The sequence below is a fragment of the Athene noctua genome, chromosome 23, assembly GCF_965140245.1.
Source record: "Athene noctua chromosome 23, bAthNoc1.hap1.1, whole genome shotgun sequence".
In the NCBI taxonomy this organism is placed as follows: Eukaryota; Metazoa; Chordata; class Aves; order Strigiformes; family Strigidae; genus Athene; species Athene noctua.
Genome location: NC_134059.1, coordinates 8,026,296 through 8,041,105, shown reverse-complemented (window position 1 = coordinate 8,041,105; position 14,810 = coordinate 8,026,296). Strand labels below are relative to the sequence as shown.

General features: G+C 54.5%; 1 protein-coding gene across 4 annotated transcripts; it reads left to right on the top strand.

The window, feature by feature from the left end:
- Positions 1–277: 277 nt before the first annotated feature.
- Positions 278–12,356, top strand: INKA2 (inka box actin regulator 2). 4 transcript variants are annotated; one of them, XM_074925655.1, is made up of 3 exons: positions 612–627; positions 8,528–8,825; positions 10,432–12,356. In XM_074925655.1, exon 3 carries the CDS (start codon positions 10,438–10,440, stop codon positions 11,416–11,418), a length of 981 nt encoding a protein of 326 aa, XP_074781756.1. In that variant the 5' UTR covers positions 612–627; positions 8,528–8,825; positions 10,432–10,437; the 3' UTR covers positions 11,419–12,356. The 4 variants fall into 4 exon arrangements, with proteins under 4 accessions (XP_074781753.1, XP_074781756.1, XP_074781755.1 ...); XM_074925652.1 differs by lacking the exon at positions 8,528–8,825 and having other exon boundaries at positions 278–627; XM_074925654.1 differs by lacking the exon at positions 612–627 and having other exon boundaries at positions 8,164–8,825.
- The last annotated feature ends 2,454 nt before the right edge of the window (positions 12,357–14,810 follow it).

The following is a 14,810-nucleotide window of genomic DNA, read 5'->3' as shown; positions in this document are numbered from 1 at the left end:
CGGGGCACGGCCGGGTGCGGAGTGCAGCGCCCGGGGTGCTGCCGCCTTCCAGGGGTGCCCCGCTCACACCCCCGAGGTGACAAAGCCCCGTCTGAGCCGGCGGGCCGGGCCCCAGCACAAACTGGGAAACCCCCAGCGGGGTGGTGGTGGCATTTGTGACCCAAGCCGTGCTGGGGGCTGCGGGCTCGGGCCGGGGCGCGCTGTGACCGCAGAGCAGCCGGCACAACCCATGGGGACCGCGACACCCCGCAGCACCACAACGCGAACCAGGGCAACCCGAACCTGCACAACCCCCTCCACGACACCGCACCCCACGGAACAACCCCGCTGGGCCGAGGGCTCAGCCCCCGCCCCCCCGCCCCGGGAGCGCCGCTTCGCTCCGGTGCCGGTGCCGGTGCCGGTGCCCGCAGCCGCCCGTCGCGCCCTGGAGTCGGGTCGGGGGGGCACATGGGACACCCCCTCCCCGCGCTCCGCCGCTGGGGGAGCGGCCGCGGCTCCCGGCTGGGCTCTGCCCCCGCCCGGCCCGGCTCCCCCCCCGTCCCCTCCCCGCGGGCGGAGCGCTCGCCCGGAGGGGCCGCGCCGAGCCGGGCCATGGACCACCACCTGCGCCGGCTGAAGCAGGAGCTGGTAAGGGGGGGGGAAAGGGGGGGTCCCCGCACCCGGGAGGGGGGGTCCCCGCACTCGTGGGGGGGCCCTGCGCGGAGCTCGGCCCTTTGTGGGGGGGAGCAGCCCCGTGCGGACGCGGAGCGGGACGGCGGCTGCCGGCGGCGGGGACGGGGACGGGGACGGGGCAGGTCCCGGCCACCTCCAGCCCTCGCCTGGCCGGGGGTTCGGGGTGTCCTCGCCCGCAGCCCCCCCCGCTCTGCACCCCGGGACTCGGCGGCGGGTCTCAGCCCCCTCCGCTCTGCGAGAGGAGGCCGGGGCGGCCGGGGGGGCTCGGGGGGGTGCGGGGGCTTCGCAGAAAAGATGCCAGCAAAGAGCAGGCATCAGGGAAGCGATTACCGAACCCCCTGAGAAGAGTAAGTTTACGGGAATCCAGATGAGGTGAGGGAGTGCGCTGCCACCTCCGACACCCGCCGGGGATACTTCTGCTTTCATAGGAAAAGCCTTTGTCATAAATCAGCACCCTTCTCCCCTCCTCCCCCCCGCTCAGCGGTAACCTCACCCCTGCAGCTTGCTTGGGCTTGTCCAGGAGCCCGAAGGTGTCGCTGGAACCCCGGGGCTTGCGGGGGGTGGCTGGGGAGGAAGGACCGACGCTCCCCAAACTGGGGCTCCAGCGCGCGGGGGGTCCGGCGGGGGGGCAGCGCGCTGGGCACATAAATCCAGAGTGAGAACAAAAGGGGAAGACGGGGCAGAGCGAAAACGGGGGCGTGAAGTTCCTGAACGCACAAAAGCTTCCCGCTTTAGGACTTAATAGGACGTTGAATTCAGCTGATGGAGTTTTACAAACTGGGCTTCTGTCGAGGCTTGCTGGGCGTCTGCCCGGCGTCGCTGTCCCGCCGGCGCCCGGGAAGGCCTCCCTGGGCAGGCAGCAACATCCGAGGGGACACAGACCCGCGGGGTGCCAGCGGGGCCCAGGGCCGGCTCCGGGCCTGGCTGTTGCGCTGGCGGTGGCCGCGCTCCTGCCGACGGGACGTGGCTTGTGAAACACGGGCTGGGGCCGCTGCACTTCGCTCCGAATAAATGTGGCAGCAGACGGTGACATTTAACCTGCGAGCGTTGCCGGTGTTTCCCTTGCAAGCAGAGGAGCTGGGAGACGAACTAAAACAAAGGAGAGGGAGAGTCAGCGGTGTTCTGCACGCTGGGTGTGATGGATGAAATGCAAACTGTAAACTGGGCCGTGTACGGTGTAATCCGGAAGATCTTTAAAATCTGAACAGGTTGGGGGGGGGCGAGATGGGTGAAAAGATTAACTTCCGAAAGAGCACGCTTAGAACAAGGTCCCTAAATCTGTGTTTTGTCTCCTAAACGGTTCAGTTTCATGATCTGAGCGTGATAGAAGCCTAAACATTGCATTAGACTGGTGAGTCTAAAACGTGCCTGTGCTGTAGTGCACAACAGAACTTCTGAACAATTCACATCTGTTCGAAAGGAAGGCAGATCCCTCACACGTAGTGTGAAAACCAAAAAATACTTAAAATGAGAAAATTCTGGCTTTGTTCATACCCTTGCTGTAATGCAGTAATAGATTTTTTGGAATTGTAAAAATGTGACAATTTATTCTGTTAATAAACCAAGACTTCAGCCTGACAAATATTTATGTATATGCTTGGCTTAAAAAGCCGGGAAGGGGCAGTTGTCACCCGCAGTAGTGACTTGTGACTTAACTGAAAGCAGCCTAGATCTTCCTACGGTTGGTTTTTACTAGCCACATTCTTTCCCCGTCCCGCCCCCCGATTTTTTTGTTAATCAAACTTTAAAACTTAGTTTAACGACAAGCTCTCGGGGCAGGAGAGCGCAGAGCTGGCGCTGCTGGGAGCGCAGGCGTGCCAGGACAGCCCGCGGGGCGACAGCTGGGGAGAGCCTCTGCCTGGCCGCGCGCCGCCGCAACAATTCCTGGCATCGGCAGCGCAAGCGACCTGCAGGTTGTGGTTAGGGAAGGCAGGAGGACTGTATTAATTAAAACAAGTATATCCTGGGCAATAACAGCTTTTAAAAATCAATACTGTCAAGATAGCCTGGAATTAAAATAGATTAATGTTTCGTTAAAGCCCAGCAAGCAGTGCCCTAGACAGCTGGGCCCATCTGCGCCGAGCGGCAAGTGGGAACTGAACCTCTTGACCCTGCTTCTTCCCCGCTCCCGTCATTACTGAGCAGGTCACGCCTCAGACGTTAAATGCACCAGAACCAAGAATCACGCGGGAGGAACGGTGGGGAGTTCTTGGCCAGATGGAGGCAAGGAGCCACCCCCTGTGCAGCTAAACGGGAGCGCGGGTCCAGGGCATCGCTGAGAAGCGGAGCGGGTTGTGTTGTGCCCGAGGAGCAGCTCTGACCGGGCGGGGGGCGCTGCTGGGCGGGGGGCGCTGCTGGGTGGCCCGGCGGGTGTCGCGCAGGGAAGTTCTGCGGAAGGGCCCTGCTTGAGGAACCAGGCTCAGCGTGACAGGAGAGTTAGTGGCTGTTCAATTAGCAGAAGTTTAGTTTGCCCTGGTATAAACCAGCCTTTGGCTGGTTTTGGGGAGGGGATTTACTCAAGAAAGAGTGGCTGTTGGCACAGCTCCCAGTTCCCAAGGAAGGGTTATCTTCAAGCGCAACTCTATCCCCTACCAGTGTAGGATTCGAGGATTCCGGCTCTGATTTGTCTTTCTCTTGCTTTGCGTATCGAAACCACATTTAAATAACCGTGTGCTTGGTTTGGGCTGCTGGTGTGCTCCAGCGTTTCAACACGCAGCCCGTGCCTCGAGATCACCCCGCGCTTTGCCAGACAAGCCAAGGATGAGCGTGGGTCCGGGCGCTGACACCGGTCTTTGCGTTACCTCTGGGAGAGCTCTGCCACGGCTCCCAAGGGTGAATCTGACCCCTCCCAGTCAATGAGAGATCTCCTATTCCCATCGCATGTTTTCCATCGTAAGCTGATAGTTTCTGGCATGTGTGGTGTCCCTTTGATTGGAATTCATTCAGAAGCTTCCACACGCCAACGCTCCCCAGCCGGGGGAGCCTCAGCTGACGCAGCCATTCACCCCGGCGGGGGGCCGGGGCAGCGCCGCGCTCGGCCTGGCTGCCGCAGTGCCCCCGTCCCCCCGCGGGCACCAGCCCGTGCTGGACAGGCCGTGCCAGCTCTCTGCACCGCGGCCTCCGTGTGCAGAAAATACAGAAGACTTTGTTCACCTCCTCTGGACAGCCCGGGGAGATTGATGGACACAGCGTGGTTTGCGGGAGGGCGCAGTGCTGGTGTGTGGGCCTGGCCTGGAGCACGTTGTGCTTCTCGGCTCCTGGCTTTTGTGAGATGTGCTACAGAGCTCGTGAATCTTCCATTAATGCAATTAATCCCCCGGACTAAAAGTCTTCTTGACTTTATCAGCTGGATTCGGAGTCTGCAAACATCATTCCGAGGCACAGCAATATGTCTGCTTGCCGAGTTGCAGAACGTTATCTCAGCTGAAAGATCAGATTTAACAAGAATTGTCTTGCTCGGGGATTAGCACAAAGGAATTTCATTTCCGTGCCTCGTGCTGCAGATGGCATTACCTCCATAAACTTTCTGACACGGGGATTGTTTGCAGTTATACACGGTAGCATCACCGTAGGGACTGGGGTTTCAAGGCTCTTCTACAATAAGAATAAATCACTTATTGTCTACCTAGGGACTGGTGAGTGCACGGGCCAGATTTATCTTGCACTTGGGGTTTGTATGGCTGTAACGGGTGAGGGGTCACAGTCAAGTTAGCTGTAGTTGTAACTTTATTTCCCATGGTTTGGTCTTTCTTGAGGAATCCAGGCTGTTTCTGGGCTTTCTGTTGCTTTTTTCTTGGAGGAAAAGTATTAAAGCAGGTATTTAAAACAAACCCCACCACTCTGGCTTGAACCTTTGAATGTTCTCCCTGCACATTCATCGTAAACGCATCGCATTATTGAGTTTGATAGAGTCTGACTCCCTTCTTACAGTAATTTATGTCCTGGTAGACAGTGTTTCTTGCTATGAATATCTTGCAGGAATAGAACATTTGGTCTGAGTGAAAAATACAGCCAATTATTTTTACTCTTTGTCTCACACTGGGTCCTATTCCGGTAACTGTGTCGTGCTCGAAAAGGAGTCTGCTGTATTTTCATTACTGCTATTTCTGAAGGAGCAGCTCTTGTGGCTTGCAGCAGAGTAGGCATAAATGACAGACCTCAAGGGCTAACGTCACCGCTCACAACTCCAGCAGGTGGAAACACGCAGCTTCATTTGTGTCTCCGCTGGTAAAATGGTCCCTTTACCCATCACTGCTGGAGATAACCTTAGAAACTCGGGTGGTTATCACAGAATCTCGTTCCTTGGTGGTGCCTTGAGGGAAGGTGAAAAGGAGTGACTTGACAGCTGATGTCCTGTCGTGTTTAACCTGGGGAGAGAAAAAGCAGTCACAGGCTTTGTCCACTTGTTTATTCCAGAGAAGATTCCTAAAGATGACAGTGGGTTTTTTAGAGTCTCAGCTGCACACGTTGAGGAATATGAAAGAGCAGAGCCCCAGTGAGGCAGACCACTGGCCTGAAAGCTGACACTTAACCATCATCTTCAACGGTCGGTCTGTACACTGAGGCTTGTGGTCTCTCTTATCCCTGGGTTGGGAGTAAAAGTCTGAAGGCTGGAGTTCTTTTCGTCCCTGTTCGTTTTCGTTCGTTTCCTGGTTGTAGAGAACTGATTTTCTCATCTGCTTTTAAACGTAGCAAGCGTGATTGGGAAGCACAGAACAATATCATTGCAATGGAAAGGAAGGCAGTTGAGTAAGGAAGACTGTTAACTGAGTGATGTGAACCATGTCTTCTGTGGTCAACATCTGCTTAAGGTATTTAAACTACTGGGAAAAAAATCTGGTAAAGTTTCAGGGTCCTTCTTTCAGATAAATCATGAGCTCAGAGTTAACATCCTCATTAACGCCTAAAATACTCTGGAAAGACAAAAGGTAAAAAAGAGCCTTGAAATTCTCATGATAAAATGCAAGGCCGAAAAGAAGATGGCAGGTCCTTGGCAGCATCAAGGGAAGGAAAAGAAAGGTGCACCAGCAAGCTGCAGAGCAGCTCTCTGAGCCGTGCAGCGCGCTCCGAAGGGTTATGCCCAGCCACAATTGCAGGCTTGTTGAAGATTAATCTAGTTAGTGACCCAAAGGAAAACACAGAAACAATATGATCAGCTCAGCAGTTCTAAAATAATTTTGGTCTCTATTATGTCATCCTCTTTAAATACCAATTGTTTGTTGCTGGTTCTGTTGCCCATCAGCACTATTATTAAGAACTGCTATTTGCCGTTTGTTCTTTCCTGTCCTCTTAGCAATAACTTCCTCCCTTTGCGTTTCTTTACCTAAGAGCTGGACATCTGTCTTCCTCCTCGTAACGGCAAACACGCTCAGAGCTCTTCTCTTCAGCTCTCAGCGCCGAGCTGACCCCGTGCTGCGTTCGCTGGGCTCTTCCTTTCTGCCTCCCGTCACAGAGCTGCCGCAGCGCCGGGCAGATGTGCCGAGGGGCCGGGACCCGGAGGGGACTCGGTGAATGTAGATGCTGGTAGGAAAACATTGGTCCCCAAAGTGGGTTAAAAAAGTTACTTATTTACCCGTGAAGTGGGAAGTGACAAGTGAATTCTCCCTTGTAGTCTCAGGTATTCGGTTTTGCATTTGATAAACCGCCAGGAACTGCCAGGGGATGTTCCTTGGGGCAAGTTGTCCTCCTGCTGTGTTAATCAGTAGTGGAAGATCATTGATTTATAAACTGTGTAAGCCAATTGTGGTTGTAGCTCTGGGAATAGGTATTTTGAGGGAATCATTAAAAAGCCATGGCTTGCAAAGTAACTGATACCCTTGCTGCTCAGTGGATTTCCAATGTAAAACCACTCCATGTTTGAACTCTGCCAGTTTTGCAAGATGCTCACTGTTTGTTGGGTTTTTTCCTCCCCCTCACGTGGAATATTCCTTGATGATCATTTGAAAGTGCTTGAAAAGCTTTTGAGTGTTGCAGTTCAGTTTTCAGTGTTGAGGGTGGCTGTAGTTGGAGCGAGCTTTGCTTTGGAGAAGTGTTTAGCCAGAGCTGCCTTGTTCATGCCTTCCCGGGAGGATTGACCTGGAGGTAACACCTTGCTACCGGACGAGAAACCTTTAACATCACACGCTGAGTCCCGGCCACCGACGAGGAACACGCGCGTCACAACTGCGCCCAGCCCTGCACGTACTTGTCTTGCTATAAAAGGCATCCGTGTTGGCTTGTTCAGAATTAGACTAAAACTTTTTCATGCCAATTTTCAGGGACTGCAAGGGTTTCAGGAATAATAATGAGATGCAGTTTGAGGCATCGGATTTTTAACCGTTTCTAAAACATAAATCTGAACATCTGCAGGCTGTCGTTCTAATTTGGCTTTTCTGGGAAGCAGAGGTGCCAACCAACCACTTGTACGGAAGCACAAAGCATCTCAAATTAGACACACAGAGTCCCGCGAAACGCTGACGCATTTGTGAGCCTCGAGCGGAGACCAGCAGGTACGAGAAGGGAGGATGCTGGTGTGCAAGAGCTGTGCTAGACCCGAAGTTTCACAGCAGATGCCATTTCCCCTGCACTCTGCTCTGCGGCACGACTGAGCCCACAGCAGGTTGGGGATTTGCAGCTCACAAACACGCCCAGGCAGCATCTCCCGATGCCCCGTGGTGGCCGGCTTACATAATGTCACTTGCATAACCCCAGCAAGACAGTCAGGGTCTCTCCATGCCAAATTAAGGCTCTCTGGGGTTTTCTGTCAACATTCACGCTCTGGTTGAAATTGCACTTTAGTTCATCACAAATTCCAGTTCCTCCTAGGTGAAACGTGTGAGCACAGAGCCAGCCAGGCTACAAGGGCTGTCCCCTCGGCCTCGCGTCCCCATCACCTTCCAGTCAGAGCACCGGTTTGATTTTTTCCCAATCTGCTGAAAATTGTTTTTCCCCTCTAGCAGCCCTGATAGTCCAGTCTCAAACCTTTGCCAGGGTGATGGTCTCTCTTCTGTGAGAGACTGTTCCTCTTCTGCAGAGTCTCAGAGAAACCAGTCTGGACTTGGGCGAACTGAGATCTTGGCAGAGGAGAGAGCGGCTGTTAGACACTGGGGGAGAAACTTTTTTTTTTTCCTCCAGAGTTTTCTCTCCAAGGTGAGTATTCTTAATTACCACAGGGTAATTACTAGTGGATGAAATCCAAGCCCCTGCAGACTGTTTGGTCACCAGTCAGTGACTTCACTTTGGGTCGGGTTTCACTCACTCTTCAGTTCTGTAAAGACTGAACAGATACCATGAAGAGCAAAAGATAAAGCAGGGGGGTGTGTGAGGTGTGTGTAGTTTGCTTTGGTTTTTTAACTTGCACAGCCCGAAGTGTTAGCAGCGGTTGTAAGCAGAATTAAAAGCCTCAGGATCTTTAACACTCTGTTACTGAGGGAGGGATTCACGTTGCCAGAGGGACACTGAGGCCGAGTCCAGAGGGCAGGATTTGTCCCGCCCCAAAGCAGGTTGCTGAAGCTGGATGAGTCGTGTCCCAAAAGTGCCCGTTTCTCCCCCAGTGCTGCGACGGGGACAGCCCAGCCCAGCCCCCAGGCCGGGCAGCGCCGGGTGTCAGGGGAGAGGCGTCCAAACCTCGCAGTCACTTACGGGAAAGTGTTTCTGCAGATGAAAATGCCTCCGCTCCTCCTCCAGTGGCTCGGGCTTCCCAGGCTGGTGCTGGTGCCAGGTTTAGCAGAACCAGCTCGTTTGTTCAGAAGGAAAAGCGCTGGAGTCTGAGTTTTTGGGGCTCAGGTCTTTGCTTGTCAGGGGCAGACGGGATCTGCCTGTGAGAAACGACCACGCTGACGATAAATGCTGCTTGTGAAAATTTAATCCTTAACAGAGCCTCGCTGGATGAGGCGCGAGGGTACCACCCGTCACGGGGGAGTTAATGGAATCAACGCGGTGAAGCAGCGGAGCCGTCCGGCACATGCCGAGGGTTCGAGCAGCCCAGCCCAACCCCGGGCACTCGCCGCGGCGCGATTACAGCCCTGCGCCAGCCAGGGGATTTGGTGGGAAGCGGCCAATGAGGGGCCAAGCTGGCTCCAAATCCAGCTTTTTGCAAAGCCCCAGATAAAACAGACTGCCATTAATAAGGCGAGAAAGGTTAGGACGAGAAGCATTACAGCAAATCTGGAGAGGTAAGGTGATAGTTTTGTCTGAGGCTTGTAGAGCATATGGCCCCGGCTTTTGTACGGGTAACCCAAGAGCTCGGTTCGTCTAAGTGGGGCATTATTTGCATGTCTGCAGAAGTAGAGGTTTATTTGCTGATGTTAAAAAATTAGATAGCTGGAGACACTTGATAGTGTAACCAGGAAGTTAGACACAGATTTTCTGTATCTTCATAGCTTGTGTGCTCATTCTGGATGATAAATAAGTTTCTCAGGAGTGAAGCTCTGAAAAATCGTTGTAATCTGCCGGCTAGTTTTAGGTTCTGGGTTTTGAAATAAGAGATTTGTGGTCAGAAAGTGTTGAGGAGCTTTCCACTTACAGAGCTAGATTGTTACAGAGGATCCAATTTTTTCATGACTGCTCTTTCTCGCTGGTCAAAACCAAGTAGAGAAATAAAAATAGAGCAAGTAATTGAACTAATTTAATTAAAATGGAGAGGTAAAAAAGGCTTGATAATGTAAAGCCGAATATAAGATGCATCTGCCCTTTTTCACCCTAAGCCTGAGATCTATCGCTGTACAAAAATTGTGACGAGCCTTTTAAAGTGTTTCCAACAGCACCGGCTGAAGCTTTTCCTAGACAGTGAGTGGTAATCTCTTCTGCAAACCACCTCACATCAATGTGACACGGCTTCACCTCCAGCCCTGCCATCTCCTGCTGTTCTTCCCCTCTCCTTCCCATTCCCCACTCCCCCTCCCTGCTAAAAAAAAAAAAAAAAAAAAAAAAGTGGCAGCTGTTGGAAAGTATAGCCCATTTGTTTTATGATGCCGCTTTGGGAATATGATCCAGATCCTACACGAGAGAGCGAAAGCAACAGAGCGAAAGAGGAGGGAGTTCAGAAGCTCTGGAAAATAATTTGCTTATTTTAAGTCTAGTGCAGAAAGTTAAATCTTTATAGCAAGGTTCAGGGATAAAGCAGAGCTGCTACTAGAGGTCCCAGCTTGGGAATCAAAGAGATTGCTGGTTTAAAGTAAGTAAATTTGGAGTCTGTCGGTTGTTTTGTAGAAAATTTCAAGTGCATCGAAGTGTCTTTGATTGTCCTCTAGTGAGAGGTGCCTGTAATGAGGGCATTAAGATCTGACAACATGTCATGTAGTAACAGTGTGATTCTTACCGGGGTTTATTTTTAATTCGCTTTAACGCTTTAGGTAAAGAAACGAGGTTCTTTGTGGAAGGCACTTCTGTTCACCGTTCTGACTCCTGATTTCAGTAGTTACAGGGCACAAAAGACACAAAAGCAGAAGAATATGCTACAGCTGGCAGCAGCCAAAACCATTCCTAGTTCTATGCCTTGGGTTTCTGCCAAGCAGTTAATGGAAACTCAAACTATTTATTTTTGTTGTCAGGTCAAAAAATCCGCTCCTCCTGTCAGCTCCTCTTATGGCTAGAGGGAAACTCCTAGACAGATCTTAAGAAAAATCCAGTTGCAGTTCCATGAAATAGATGTAGCACGGGTAGTCAGTAGGAAGAGGGGATGCTGGAGAAGGCTGCTCAGCCCAGCAATCCTGCTCTTTGGTTGGAGTTTTCTCGCTGCTCCTGGGGACACTGACTCCGTGTCTGCTTCCTCCCCTGCAGCTCTCCATGAAGGAGGTGGGCGACGGGCTGCACGAGCAGATGAACTGCATGATGGGCGCGCTGCAGGAGCTGAAACTCCTCCAGGTCCAGACGGCGTTGGAGCAGTTGGACATCTCGGGGAGCCGAAGCTCCGTTTCTGGCGCGGAGCAGCACCGGTGCTGCCGAAGCAGCAGGGACGTGCCCAGGGCCTGGCAGGACGAGCGGCCGCGGGGGGAGCCGGCGGGGCGCAGCCCCACGTCCCTCGCGTGTGCCGCACCGCGCCCGGCGGGGCTGTCCCGTCCCGCTGCGCTCCCGGAGGGCGCCCACCGCAGAGACACCCCCTCCTCCTTCAGGGGCCTCCGCGGGGAGGATGTTTCTCACCCAAAGGGACCTTCCTCCACGTCGAGCAACGCAGAGCACGTCCGCCCAAGGACATTTGAGCCCAGTAGCCAGGGCACAGCTGGGGGGTGGCCGGTGTGCCGGGAGTGCCCGGGGTGTGACGATGGCCACGACTGGACGTCGTCCCTAATGTCCCAGAGCAGGAATCGGCAGCCGCTGGTCTTGGGCGATAACATCTTTGCAGACTTGGTTGGGAACTGGTTGGATCTGCCAGAGCTGGATAAGAAGGGGGAGAAGAGTGAGGCGTCCCTGTCCGTCAGCAGGTCCCAGGAGCTCTGCAGGAAGTTCTCCCTCACAGCCAACATCTTCAAGAAGTTCCTGAGGAGCGTTCGGCCAGACCGAGACAGGCTTCTCAAGGAGAAACCTTGCTGGCTTCCCCCTGAAGACAAACGCCCCGAAATTTCTAAGAGACCCAAAAAGATGAACAAACTCAAGGGCACATTTTACTTCCCGCTTCATGGGAACATCCAGAACCATCACAGCAAAGCTGAGAGGGGCCCAAAGGCAAAGAGCAATAGTGAGAAACCCAAACTTGGCACCAAGAAGGTCCACGATACCATAGACTACACCCAGTCTGGCTTTGACATCAATACGGCTGTTTGGGTCTGAGTGTGTCTGTGTTCCCTGCTCTGTTTCACACCGGAGAGGAGCTGGAGGCCCCACACGGCTTCCCAGGAGACCCCTGAGCTCTCAGCGCGGACTGAGACGAGAGGAGTCCTCTGCAACACGTGCTGTGGGCTTCAGTTGCCTCCAAGTGGCATTTTCCAGAGAACTACGGCTTCAGGAGCAGTCCGGGCAGCAGCTGAGGCAGCCCCGCCGTGGGGAGACTTTTGGGGACTGATGTTTTCAAAACTAATCAGGACCTTTAGCAGCTTTAGGGTGAGTGGTGCTGCGGATGATCAGCTCCCGGAGCCTGGCTAACAGTAGCCACTTCAGGCCCATGCCAGCATCTCTGGTTAAAACAGCTGCAGCACAAAATTCACCGTGTGCATGTGCGTGTATGAGTGTGAAAAAATACATATAGTTTTTTTGTTTTTTTTTTTTTTTTAAATCTATTCCTGCTTGTGTGCACTTAAAACTGGGTTACAAACCAGGCAATTCAAGCGTTGTACCTGAAGCACTTGTTATTTAAATTGAAAGAAATAAGTTTGAGTTTGTAAGACTTGAACAACTGCCAAGTGGGGGTGTTGAGCCCCAGCTCCGCTGCATTTCAGCTGGGGGGGTTCCCCCCAAAACTGCATCTCTCTTGCGCTCCCAGCATCTCTTTCCCCTACCAGTTAAACCAGTAAGACACGAGGCTCCTTTCATGGAAATCTGTGACCCTGCAGCTCTCAGTGGGTTTTGTTCTCGCCCCGTGTCCTTCTCCCCACAGATCCCAGCAGACACCATGACGCAGAAGTTTATGGTTGAGGTTGCACCAAGATGCAAAGCTGCAGCAGACGTTGATTGTTGTTGGTTCCCATTGCTGTTGTGTACAAACCTTGTCTTGACAGAACCAAGTTCTTCAGTGTGCGGCTCTCCAAGAGTTACCAATAAAGCGATGTCAGTCTCCCGCGTGCCGTGAGGCCGTCTCTGTCCCGGGGCCATCCCCCGTCCCGCTTTTCTCCAGCACAGAAGCTTCTGGGGTTTCACCAGCAGGAAAACGCGGCCAAGCAAACACCTGGCTCAGCCGGGGGGGTCAGAGCCGGGGTGTGGGTGGTTTGTGTCAGCCTGTGCCCAGCTGGGAGCAGCCAGGAGAGCTCCCACTCGAGGGGGGGTTGTAAATCAGAGCCGGGGAAGAGCTGCCGGCAGCGGTCCCTGCCAGGGCCCCGGCCCTGCTCCGGGGGCACAGCCCAGCGCAGTCCAAGAGCCTTCGGGTAAGGCTCCACCATCCGTCGTCCCCCCCCAGCATGGGGAAGGGCAGAGGCAGAAATGTTGAGGGGAAAAACTTCTGCTGAGGGAAGGGCCTCCGAGCCGAGCAGCCCCTGGCTCGGGGAGGGGGCCGGGGCCGCGCGGGTCCTGCTGTGGGGCCCGTCCTTGCTCTCTCCAGGAGTTAAACATGATCGAGGCGAGTCCCCGGCAGCTCCGGGAGCCACAACTGCAAGAACGTGGAGCCCATCGGTGGCACCGCAGCCCCCCGGTTCCACGAGCCCCCACACGCTCCGTGCTCGCAGCAGTGTTATGTTGCAAAAACCTGTTCCGCTCACTCCAAGTTTAGGAAGGGCTTATGTGCGAGCAGTAGTAGTATTTTTTTTAAACATGCAATCCTATTCCTGTTGTAACTTCCCAAGTCAGAGAGGCCAGTGGAGCAGAGGCATGGAGGGAGAATTTTTTTTCCCCTAGCAAATTAAATATAGGCACAAGACAAGCCCCGTTTCTGCCCATACAAGGAGAGGAGTGGGTCAGCATCTGAAAGCAACGCTCAGCACTTCTGCAGGAACCTGAGTTGCAAGCAAGCTTTGTTTTCCCTCCTCACAGGCTTTAGGTCTAGTTGTTTTTCCCTCTGCCTCATTTCTCTGAACACCAAAAGGCTGTTTCCAAAGCATTTTGTTTTCCTCCTCTTTTATCAGTTCATCCTGTTTGTCACAAACACTCCCTCCCAGCTCCCACCATCCTTCCCAGAAGGTCAGCAAAGAGCAGAAGTTTTCTATAAGCAGCAGCACCAGAGAGAGCAGCAGCTTTTCCTGCACCAGCCTGGGTCCCTGCAGAGCGTGGTCTCACCCCGGGGCTTCCCTCCTGCCCAGGCACAACCCGGGGGGATGCAGCAGCCACCCAGGCCCGTGGCATCGCCCCACGGCGCCCCCATCCCCGGGGGCACGTCCTGGCTGTACCTGCCTGGCACTGGAGGCTGAGCCCCACGGCGAGAGGAGCCCCACGCTGGGTGGGGAGAGGCTCTCGGGACCTGAGTGCCCACACCAGGGGCTTTTGAAGCTTGTCACGGAGATCGCCCTCAGCTGTGGGGAGGGCGGGGGGCAGCAGGCGAGGGCCCAGGCTGAGCTCAGCGGGGCAGGGACACGGCGACACTTGGCCAAGAGATGAAGGGTACATTTCTGCTACCCCCCGGCGTGGATGTTACCTCTCCAAGGCCGTGTGTTATCTGGGAAACAGGACGTGTTTATGCAGGACAGGGGCAGACGTGGAGCCTCACACGCACGTTGGGATCCTGGGCCGTGGGAAAAGCTGCGCAGCCCAGGGCTCCGTGAACTCAAACTGACTTTGCAGCCCCCGTGGTCCCTCGCCAGTGCTGGATCCCCCACGCCGGCAGCTGCCGTGGGGCCGCTCCCCCCGCCGACGGGCTCTCGTGAGGAGCTGATGGGAAGTTTCTCTTGGGAACCAGCGCCTCTGGCCCCGCGTGCTCCCGGCAGCTGCCCGGGCCCAGGGGCGGCGCTGGCTCATCCTGCCCCTGCGCGCGGGAGCTGCTCAGGGACCAGCTGCTCAGCCCGGCCTTTTCTGTCCCTGCTCGGAGGAAATACTATTGTTTCTACTTTCACATGGAAAGGGCAGTTCTTGGCCCCAGCTGCCCCCCACGTGTTCCCACCCAAAATACTTGCCCCTGCTGGAGCCGGTGCTGCTGGGTCCGTGCCCGCTCCCACCGGGATCCCCGCGAGCGGGACCGGAGCTGGTGGTGGTGGGGTCAGAGCCCGTGCGGGGGCCCCGCGGCACCCGCTGCTCCTCCCTCCGCCTCTGCGCCGATAGCCCTCAGGCGAGCGCTCGGCTTCGGGGGCCACGCAGGACGAACGCCGGCCCGAGGACAGAGGTGGTGGCGTTTGCTTAATATCTCCTTTTTCTGAAGGAACAAATCCCTACCAGGGCACTCTGCACAGGCAGCTGACCAGATGCCCAACATAGTTTCAAGTGTATTTATGTTCTCTCTGCCTCTTAAGTGTATCTTCAGAGGATGTTTTGCATTGAAATAGGATTTTCCGGGGTGTTTGCGGTGACAAATCCAGTGTGACCTAGGCTTCAAACAGCTACTTGAAAATTGCAAGTAAATCTAGCTGGATCTCAAAGTTCTTAACAAG

Coding starts and splice junctions, on each gene's coding strand:
- INKA2 (XM_074925652.1), top strand. CDS start 448: ATGGGACACCCCCTCCCCGCGCTCCGCCGCTGGGGGAGCGGCCGCGGC. Junction 628..10,431: donor GCCGGCTGAAGCAGGAGCTG/GTAAGGGGGGGG, acceptor CCTCCCCTGCAG/CTCTCCATGAAGGAGGTGGG.